The sequence below is a fragment of the Aulostomus chinensis genome, chromosome 6, assembly GCF_037954235.1.
Source record: "Aulostomus chinensis isolate RoL2024-O1b breed Wild chromosome 6, RoL_Achi_v1.0, whole genome shotgun sequence".
NCBI classification, from domain to species: Eukaryota; Metazoa; Chordata; class Actinopteri; order Syngnathiformes; family Aulostomidae; genus Aulostomus; species Aulostomus chinensis.
This window is the reverse complement of record NC_141325.1, coordinates 25,233,797-25,244,593: the sequence shown is the minus strand read 5'-3', so window position 1 is coordinate 25,244,593 and position 10,797 is coordinate 25,233,797. Positions and strand designations below refer to the sequence as shown.

Below are 10,797 nucleotides of genomic sequence, written 5' to 3'. Positions count from 1 at the left end.
ACATCAGATTCTTAAAGTCCAAAATCTTTATTCCTAAATGTCCACACCTCTCATAACTCTACAGACAGCACAAACAAAGTGTTGGCTGCATAGTTTTTATTTACCCACTGATTAACAATTAGAAACTGTCTTGACATTTCTTTTTAAGCCCTCTTCTCATAATTTATCCTGCAATATTATATTCATTCATTTGTATTTTATTTCACCAAGTGTTGGATAAACCTAATTTTCATGATATCTTGTCAGTGTCCAAATGGCAACAACTAACAAACTAGACACTTGGGTACGACTGGTTCAAATAGCCAAGGTACTAGAGAGAATTTGTAGATTCTCGCGATAGTTTGTGGTAACTGCAAGGAGCAGGCTTTCACCTGTAGTTGTATTAAGAGAAGACTAACTCCACTAACGTTCCTCCTGTATTTTCTCTTATGCGTCATCTACGGCTGACATGTTTATTGTCCCTTCAGCAGGAAACGAAGCTGGCAGCAACAAGACTCAATAAAACAAATCGAAAAGAGTGAAACGACCTGATACTGTACACATTTATAAGAAGTTGAGAACCAGAAATGAGCGACAGTTCTTATAGTTTAATTTTATAAGCAAGATTGCTTTATTGTCATTGACCATGGTGGACATGTCAACGAAATTTTCTTTGCAACCCCCGTGTAAGATAATAAAGTAACCACACTAGCATGCAATAAAATAGAATAATAAAAATAGAGATATAATAAAAATAAAAAATTTACAAATAGAAATCCGAAAATAGAGATATGAAATATGAGATATGGATATTTACAAATAGAAATCTGTGACAATAGAAATCTGAAATATTGATATGTAAAGTGCAGTGTGCGTTCTTATCGTTGTCCTCAGTCTTTCACTTATCCTTAGAAAAACATTATTATATATAAATAATCACGTTTTTTATAATGGGGGAGGGGGGGTAATGAGAACAGCAATAAATAATTGAATCCTCATTACAAATGTGTGTAGATCGTCTTTATCATTTTAATTATTATGGTTTATTTTATTTTTCATTCATATTTTTCTTACTGTCTCGTTTTTTTTATTGATCGGTTTGTCAATCGGTATTTCAGTGCAAATCCACTGCAGATTCCTATGATAAACGTGCCAATAAAAGAGAGTCATTAAAAAATGACCCTTCTGATCAAAACTAAGTGGGTCTCTAACAGTTCTGAGATTCATTTGGAATTATAACGATCAGGAAAGCGTCTAACTTCTTCGTGGGTGTTGACGGCGTTTCAGAGCCAATAGACTTTCCGGAGCAAGTCGCTTCCCACATTCGGCAGTCGGCGGAGAACCTCTGCATCCTCTGGCCCCGAGGACTGCGGGCGCCCGGGGACTCCAGTAAGGCGGATATCAGAACAAGTCGGTCGACACTGTAACCGTCATGCAACGCGATGAGCAAGCCGGTGGTAGGAACTGCGCAGTCTTCGCTCACCTCAGATGAGTCCAGCACTCCCCTGGCAGGTCTGTAGTTCAGGTCTGTCTAGTTAAGAAGAGGCTGCTACCTCAGAGCAAGTACTGTTTTACATTCAGTTTGTCTTTTATTATGAACAGAAGGATACTACAGTAAGTTTTTGACACGTGTTAGCGGACACCGGGACATTACAGGATTTAATAACATGGGAGCGTCGGAAACCTGACGCAACTCACTTTGCCGGCTTCTCTAAGCTAACGCACAAAGCTAACGTTAGCTAAGGCAGTGGTGGGAAATGTGTGAGCCTGATGCTGCAATATCGCTGGACAAGCCGTTACTGCTAAACAAAAGCTTGAATTATGTTAGTTGCACTAACCTCGCCTCGTATTTATTCCCTGAGAAAGACCGGAAATGGTTCATTCAAAATAAAAGTAACTTTAAGAACATTATATGTCATACTGTTTTAATGTAGGGCAAGTTGTTGACTTTATGTTCTACATTTAAATCTAGTGGCTAACGACTGAGAAGTCTATTTATAATAGCTGTTATTCTGGATAGTTGAAAAAAAAATTAAACTGAGCAGCAACATGGGCATCAAAATAAATGTGAGCTGCACTATGTTATATGTTCTACTGGACATTGCTGTCACCACAGTCCTGTACACACATGGATCACAATTGATGATATTCAGAAATGAAGCCCTTGACTTCAACATCATGCAGTCAACATTGGACATTTGGGGTACTATGCTGCTGCGGGCCTCTTTCCTGCTGGGTGCCTCCATGGGGGTGTCATGGAACAGAGAGGATGGCCCACCCAGAGTTGCAAAACTCACCACCCTCGTTCTCTTAATCTGCCTGACGATTATCACTTACACGCTGGCAAAGCTGCTAATGCTAACAGAAGTGGACCCTCTGTCTCACCACCCCTGGATCCTGAGTCTGATATGCTGGACTTGTCTGTCCTCTCTGGCTGTCATGATGCTGTGGGGGCTGCTGGGAAAGGAGTCTGTGAGCAATAGCAGAGAACCAGAAGGATCTGAAGATACTGAAAAGCTGGTGGAGACAGCTGGCGAGGAGGAGGAGGAAGTAGTGGGGAGTGAGAGGAGAAGGAGAAAGAAGAAGGAGGGGAGTGAGCAGAAGACCAGCTCAGGAGCTACACTGGGACGTCTACTGAACTACTGCAAGCAAGATTCTGGGCTGTTGTCTATAGCTATTCTCTTCCTCCTCATCTCTGCTGTGTGTGAGTGTCCAGACCAGTGTAACCAGCAACATCCCATTCTCCCCATTCTCTCTCTCTGTTCTAGTTATCTGAGCCTATCTAAGTCTGTCTCTCTGTCTCTTCACCCTCAGGTGAAGCCTTCATACCATACTTCTACGGGAAGGCCATTGACAGCATCGTGGTTCACCAGAGCATGGCGTACTTCACTCAACCTGTGATCAAGCTGTTACTCCTGGCTTTAGTAAGGTGGGTACCTGCAGGTGGTTTTCTGAGGTGTCAGTCCATGATGAGGAAGGTAGAGGGGCATGGTATCTGTGTCATCACCAGGGCTGGCTGGGTGGCATAAAAAACATTTTTTAAAATTTATACAAACATCCAGACTTTGATACAAAATCCATTTTACAAAATGCTTTCAAACCACTCAGCACCGGACTCTTCCGGTTCCTCCTGCAGCTGGTGGGCCCACGGGGGGACAAGTCCATGTAACCTTTTCAGGCTGGATCCGGCTGTACCCCATAGGCAAAGGCCCGGCCACCAGGCGCTCGCCCACGGGCCCCTACGCCGGGCCTGGCTCCAGGGCCAGTAACCCTCAGGGCTGGGTACACAATGTCTTTTTTTTTTTCCTTTGCATGAAGTGTCGTTTGATCTGTTCTTTGTCTGGCCCTTCGCCGAGGACCAGTCTGCCTTAAATGGACCTACCCTGACTGACTCAGTTAACTCAGCATCCGCTCAGTAGAGTGCAATGTCTAAAGTCCGCTAAATATACGTATATGAGTCAATCCTTTCCTATGTAGGCCATTGTCGACCAGGGAAAATTAAAAACATATCAGTAAAATTTGACATGAAGGTGCATTCATTGCATTTATTCATTAGTGTTATGTTTCAGTGATCAATTCATCAAAATTATTGTGTTATTTTGCCAACCCTAAAATGTCATTATACATTATATAATGTTTTCAGCTTTTTGACACTTTCATTGACTCAAAACAGTCAAGTACTAACTGAGTTACCCAAATGTGGTTGAACCATTGCATTAAAAATATTGGGTTTCAATGATCAGCGTTCTTAATATTTTGTCCATCTTGTTTATATGAATTATAATGACGAAATACTAGGAGCAGCTCCCAGGATAAGCCAGTTCAACAGCACCACAGATTACAGCCTCCAAAATGACATTTGAAATAATTAACATTTCTGTCAAACACACTGAACATTACCATACTCATGAAGAGGGGATTTATTGCAGGGCTTTTGTATTGAACTCAATACTGTCTGTGGTTTTAATGTTTTGGCTGGTCGGTGTATGATTAGAGCCACAGAAGTCACAGTAACTACTGGTTTTAAGAGCTAATCTTACCTTCTTATCCTAATTTTTATTCCAGTTACCCAACTTAAACACTCACGAGCATCACCGGATATTAAACAGCCATTATGTTAACCGTATCAACAGTCCTCGACTAGATTTGATCTCAGGATTTTACTTGTGTCTAACCACTAAAATGTCAGACCTGAATTGTATTGAACAATCATTGTACTCTCTTTAGTTCACTTGCCATGGGAATGCGCGGAGGAGTCTTCACCCTCACATTTGCGAGATTAAATCTTCGGCTCAGAAACCACCTCTTCAGAACTCTGATGAAGCAGGAAATGGCCTTTTTTGATGAGAATCACACTGGTAAGATGAGAAAATAATCAATTCACGTATCACTTTGACTGCATCTCTTCCCACTAATTTGCCTATATCCCCCTGTAGGTGACATCATTTCACGTCTGTCAGCTGACACAACCCAGGTGAGTGACCTCATCTCCCAGAATGTCAACATCTTCTTGAGGAGCACCATCAAGGCCGTTGGCTTCTTCATTTTCATGTTTGGGATGTCCTGGAAGCTGACGCTGGTTTCCATCATGGGTTTTCCCTTTATTGCCCTCGTCTCTCAACTTTATGGTGATTACTACAAGGTAGAGTTACGAAATGGATGTGTTCCAGTTTGGATTTGAAGCTGTGACCAAAGCTAAACTCTGCATGTTTTGTTTGTTCCAGAAACTGACTAAAGAGGTGCAAACGACTCTTGCAGAGGCTAATAAAGTTGCAGAGGAAACCATTTCAGCCATGAGGACGGTGCGAAGTTTCGCTAATGAGTGTGGTGAAGCAGATTCCTACTATGCCAAACTCCTCGTCATGTTTCAGCTCAACAAAAAACAAGCCCTGGCTTACGCTTGCTACATGTGGTCCAGCTGTGTAGGTATCACTTCATGCCTCACTATTCATTTTTGACACTTGTGTGTTACAATGATATGTGTGTGTCTTCTAGATTTCTGAGCTGGCTCTTGAGGTTGCTATCCTCTACTATGGAGGTCACCTGGTGGTGACTGACCAGATGACGAGCGGTGCCCTGATCTCATTTTTCATATACATGCTTGAAATTGGTGAATGTTTGGAGGTATTTCATCTGTTTTGTCTATTTTCTTTATTACGTAGAAACACTGAACAAGTCACTTATACTTATCTCTCAAGTGATTTTTCTTTCCTCACAGAACATCGCGTCAGTGTACACAGGCCTCATGCAGGGAGTCGGAGCTGCCGAGAAGGTTTTTGAGTACCTGGACAGGGAGCCCAAACATCCAGCCGATGGCACAGAGGCACCAGACACATGCACCGGCCTGATTGAATTTCAAAATGTCACGTTTGCCTACCCCACACGTCCTGACACCGATATCCTCAAGGTTTGTTTAAAGGGGTTCACATTATTAAAGGTTTACACATGAGAGCAGCTCCATCGTGTCAGTATCTGGAAATATGCTGTCTGTACCAGTATTTTGTTGTTGTTGTTTTTTAAACTCCGCTGCTGTATAGGATTTAGGGCATTCTCACATTTAGGTGGGAAAACACGCACCATTAAAGTCTTGTATAATCTGTTTGGAGATAATTATATTAAGGCTGCAACTAAAAATTATAATCGAATCCAATTTTCCATTTATAACATAAATTCTAATCCTGATCCTCATCATGAGGAGTACTACAGGTCAAATACACCTTCAAGATCTTTGCTGTTGTCTTCCATCATCAGGTACTACCAAATTAACCATATTACATGTTTTGGCTGATTTACATTGTTTCTTTTGATAAACAATATTCTCTCACGTACGTGAATGAGCCTCCCCTGGAATTATTTGGAGCCCCACTAAGGAGGGCTCTGTCCACCTAAAGCCAAAGGAAAATTAATCATCCAATTTTTGACGAAAAATGCTCTGAGGCTCTGTATTACTTAATCGCCAAGTCAATGTTGACAAATGACCCCCCCACCTTTTCTGAGTTTTGAAGTGTAAATGTGGTCGTTAGAAGTGAAAGGCTAATGTAAATGGAACTAGACAGCAGACACGTGACTTCGTCACAACAGTAAAAGTCCTCTTTTTTCGGCATGATGACGTTAAATGTCCACAAAAACCTCTGTAGGTTCAGCCACTGAACACCCACCATTTTAGACACATATAAAGCTTCCAAGTTCATGTGTTTGAAATGACAATGCTGCCGCTGAATGATTGGGTATAATAACTGCTTATACGTCACAGGGAGTGTCGTTTACTCTGCGGCCTGGAGAGGTGACAGCACTGGTGGGCCCTTCAGGCAGTGGAAAGAGCTCGTGTGTGAGTCTGTTGGAAAACTTCTACCTTCCTCAGCAAGGCCAAGTGCTGCTGGATGGAAAGCCTGTTCACACCTTCCAGCATGAATACCTCCACTCCAAGGTCAGTCTCCATGAGCGGGAGCTTGTAGATTGACCAAGATGACATTCATATTCATGATTTAGTCCAGTCCTCATACATGATAGCAGTAAAGGTTGAATTCCCTTTGCATAAACCTGTTTTTTACAGGTCATTTGCTCCCTTTAATAGCCAGATGAGCCTGTGCTGTGAAGTCTTGTTTTTAGTTTGTCGATTCAGTGAGTTTGAGAAACAAAAAGTTTGTGTATTGTAATGTAAGTTATTATAATGTGGCATTTGCTAGTTCCTACACATCAGTGGAAATGAACGAAACATAGCTGTAACTTTTATTGATTATTGTCACCTGAATATCTGAAACCAAACCCGCAACACCAATTACAGGTAAGATTGATATGAGTGTTTTTTTCTTCTTTACTATTTAAAAAAAAAAAAATGTTACAGGTTGCTCTTGTGGGTCAGGAGCCGGTGCTGTTTGCGCGGACGGTTGAGGAGAACATCAGCTATGGTCTGACAGATGTCCCCATGGAGGCTGTGACGAATGCTGCCGCAAAGGCTAACGCTCATGATTTTATCAACACCCTCCCTAAAGGCTACAGGACGAGTGATTATCATCTTTATCTTTTACTTTACTTTTAATCCTACATTTTTTTTAGAGGGATTTTTCTTTCAGGATGTGTTGATTCTTAATTTGCTGCCAGTGTGCGAGAGCCCTTTCTAACTTATGATTTTATAATTACATCATTGCTAACGATTATCTTTATTGTAATGAGTTTGCCTTTGGTGTATTGGGAATGAAAAAACGGGTGTAAGCAAGGAGAGCCAGTTAAGCAACATTATGTATTTCTCCTATACCATAAATACACTTAAACTATTTACTGTTAAGGTCATAAACTGATTGTGGTTCATTTTAGGGCCAAACTATTTTTGAATTCTTCCTGCAAATTAATTATTGCACCTTTATTATTTTCCAGATGTTGGAGAGAAGGGCACCCAGTTGTCAGGGGGGCAGAAACAAAGGGTGGCCATTGCGAGAGCGCTCATCCGTAACCCTCGTGTTCTCATCTTGGACGAGGCGACCAGTGCGCTGGATGCAGAGAGTGAACACATAGTAAGTGTGAGAGTGCATGTACCCAGCGCTGAATGACAGCTGACACAGAAAACTTTAAAATGTTGCACAACCCTGGAACTTAGCTCTTCACTAAATACTATGTTAGTTATATTATATAATGTGTCTGAGAGGCACCCATTCATCTGACTGATCTCTCTGTTCATGTCATGCTTCATGCAGGTTCAGCTGGCTCTGAACAATGTCATGCGGGAGCACACTGTGTTGGTGATTGCTCATCGACTGAGCACAGTGGAGAAGGCAGACAACATCCTAGTGATCGACAGGGGTCTCGTGGCTGAGCAGGGATCCCATAGTCAGCTGATAGCCAGCGGGGGGCTCTACTCAAAACTGGTACAGAGACAAGTCCTTGGCATTGAGACGGGGGCAGACATCCTCAATCCGTCTGAAAACGTCTCCTGGAAGCCTGATGGGAAACACCGTCGAAGCAGACAAAGCAGCAACAGCAGTGCCAGCGAGCCAGAATGCAACACCCGGTACTGAAGAACTAGAGTGTGGGGAAATGTAATGGGACAGCTGGTTGATGGCATTATTATTGGGTTCAAATCGTATATAGCAGACATTTTGTGATGTGGTAAAAAGTCATCAAATACACTTTCCTCCAGCACATTCAATAGATTAAATTAATTAGGCTTGTGTATGATATTCGAAATAATGATTTATAATTACAACATATTCAGTATATTCAATCTAAGCTGTAACTCAAAGAACCACTATTAGCAGCGTCTCAAAACTTCAGCCAACAAGTTAAAAGGTTTACCTCGACCTCTAATCATGGCCGACTGTGGAAGAGAAGATGAGGAGGACAACTTCTGGGCAAATTATTTGATCATTTTTGATTAAGGATGATAACACTTCCCATCCACTACCATACATTGTGCTGGGCTAACTAGCGATCAGCTGTTCTCTGTGGGTATTAGCTTCCTAATGCATCACAGCAGAGTGAAGGGTATCTATTTTCTTGTCAGACTCTGGGGAGGATGGAAAACAAGCAAATTTCCCCAAAAGTCAGCATGATCTTTGACTTATAAAACACATATCAGAGGGGATTGACATTCCCATTCATAAAACTCGATTGAAGAATGTGATGCATGTGGCTGGCTATGTACTGAACAAGACTGTGTATGTTTCCTTACTTTATAAATACCTCATTGTCACACTCCAGACAGAGACTGTTAGTTTATTTCTATCATGAAAATGTCGTCATTGAGGTTGAGTTTTGCTTTACTATTGATTGATTTCATATTGATGTCAGGTATGAGATAACTTTATTTTCAGGGATTTCCAATTATTTGTTGCTATTTTTTAATTAACATTCTGCAATTCTGTGAAGTTCTAGAATTGAAATATTTATACAAACAACCAAATAAAAATATTCCAAATGTGGTCCTTTTTGGAGTAGAAATCTATTCACCAATTTTCTCAAGTAAAAAAACAAACAAAACAAAACACTAAAAAATATGTAATAAAACCATGAAATGCCTTCACACTATTCTTCCAATGTAAGTTAAATTCTGAGGCCTGTTTGTTTTGTTTTTATTTATTTTTTTGTATTTAATTTTAAAGTATGTGGTAAAATAATTTAAAATAAAATTAAGATGAACATAGGAGTTAAGACATGAGTGTGAGGAGTAAATTCAGCATCGTATGTACAATGACTGTTAACGTAGGACCTTCATCCAGAAATCTGTAAAAAATAAATAAATAAATAAATAAAAATCCTTACTTTCCTGCTCTTTCTGCTGATACTGAGGTTGATGTTGGGACAGCTTCCATAAAGAACTAGTTTAGAGTCAACATTTTATCATGCAAGGATTTGGTAACAGTGGTTGAGTAAACTCAGGCATCTGTCTTGTATTTATAATCTGGTTGGAGAGATGCAGGTATATTAGGGCCCAGCAAGCGTGATATTTTCATATGAATAAAAATCATTCATATTTCAGCTCTTGTTCAATAGACTTGAGCTACAGTAGGCCTGGTTCCAATGTCCCCCAATAGAACCTTTCCTGACTCCAACATCTCACATCGCTGAGGAAAGTATGAGGCTAAAATTACAACATGTATGCAGTTTAACAGTGAAGAGCAGTCCCCCTCCTGTATATATACAAAAACTTCTGATCAAATTAACATTTCTGATATCAAAATCAAACAAGCATGCATGATAGATGTCAGTAGCATGTGCACAAACCAACTGTTAGCCTCGCAAGTATTAAACAAATTTGCTGCTTTTCATATAATAATTGCACAATTGTCATGACAGTGGCCCGCCACATATGCTCAATGGGATTGTAGATATCTAGAATTAAAATATGATTATAATTCCAGCTCAAGATATCTTCAATTTTCCTCAATTTAAGATTTCCATATCACCCTTTTAAGAAATCGATTTGTTTCAGTGAGCCAAAACAATGTTGTAGATTTCTCGAGCAGTTCTGAAATAGTGTCTCCCCAGCTTTAACATCAAAATTCCATCCCTGCTGCAAATTCGTGAAGATTCAGTATTGATAAGTATTTCAAATACAATACTCATTTTATGTTTTTTTTTTGGAGGGATCTTAATCAAATGAATATATTTTCCGAAGTCTGTTGAATACTTCATATTATTTATATAGAATATCTGACACACAAGCAGCCTTTAACAACTATTGCATCTTCCTGCAATTTGAAAATTGCTGTAAGCCTTTGTGACTAAACAGCAACAAGCAAATGGTTTAGGATGCTGAAAGGTCTGGAAATTAAGTCAGTTACACTTTGCTTTCACATTCTTATTTATAAATGCATTTTCCCTTTTTTCTGAGACATTTGAAGCAGCAGCAGCAGAGTGACACTCAAGAACAAAACAAGCTCAAGTACCCTGAAAGACACACATCAGGCCTCGTTCAAAAAATGTCTTAAAGCCTGATAGCCATTTGTGACCCAAAATGAAAAAAAAAAGGTATGACAAGACTTCCAAGTCCTTTTCAGTTAGAATTTTGTTGGGATATATGCAGATATATTTGAACAATATTCCAACTATGTTCTCGCTGTTATTTTAGGGTGCCAAGAGCCAAAATCCATAATGTAGATCTGGGTTCTATTACAGAGTTGGAGCTTAGCGTGCTTATGTGTTTGGAGGGCGCTCGCTATGTCATCCTTCACTCAGGTTCCAATTACAATTCACCTATCAGGCCTCGGTTCGAGACGTCAACGTTAACATTGCCGCACATAAACGCTCGAATTGGAACGCATTCAGCGAGATGACGTCAGTACGTACGTACGTGGATGCGTAAGGACGCAGCGGTAACTTCCT

The 10,797-nt window shown here is 40.4% G+C and overlaps 1 protein-coding gene across 3 annotated transcripts; it reads left to right on the top strand.

Annotated features, from left to right (window-relative positions):
* The first annotated feature begins 1,277 nt into the window (after positions 1 to 1,277).
* abcb9 (ATP-binding cassette, sub-family B (MDR/TAP), member 9) lies at positions 1,278 to 9,186 on the top strand. 3 transcript variants are annotated; one of them, XM_086207153.1, is made up of 12 exons: positions 1,278 to 2,683; positions 2,794 to 2,908; positions 4,207 to 4,337; positions 4,416 to 4,453; positions 4,550 to 4,621; positions 4,704 to 4,901; positions 4,975 to 5,103; positions 5,198 to 5,386; positions 6,233 to 6,406; positions 6,824 to 6,983; positions 7,354 to 7,490; positions 7,671 to 9,186. In XM_086207153.1, the coding sequence occupies exons 1-12, from the start codon at positions 2,029 to 2,031 to the stop codon at positions 7,989 to 7,991; spliced, it is 2,319 nt and encodes a 772-aa protein (XP_086063279.1). In that variant the 5' UTR covers positions 1,278 to 2,028; the 3' UTR covers positions 7,992 to 9,186. The 3 variants fall into 3 exon arrangements, with proteins under 3 accessions (XP_086063279.1, XP_086063278.1, XP_086063280.1); XM_086207154.1 differs by having other exon boundaries at positions 1,282 to 1,491; positions 2,446 to 2,683; positions 4,416 to 4,621; XM_086207152.1 differs by having other exon boundaries at positions 1,279 to 2,683; positions 4,416 to 4,621.
* The last annotated feature ends 1,611 nt before the right edge of the window (positions 9,187 to 10,797 follow it).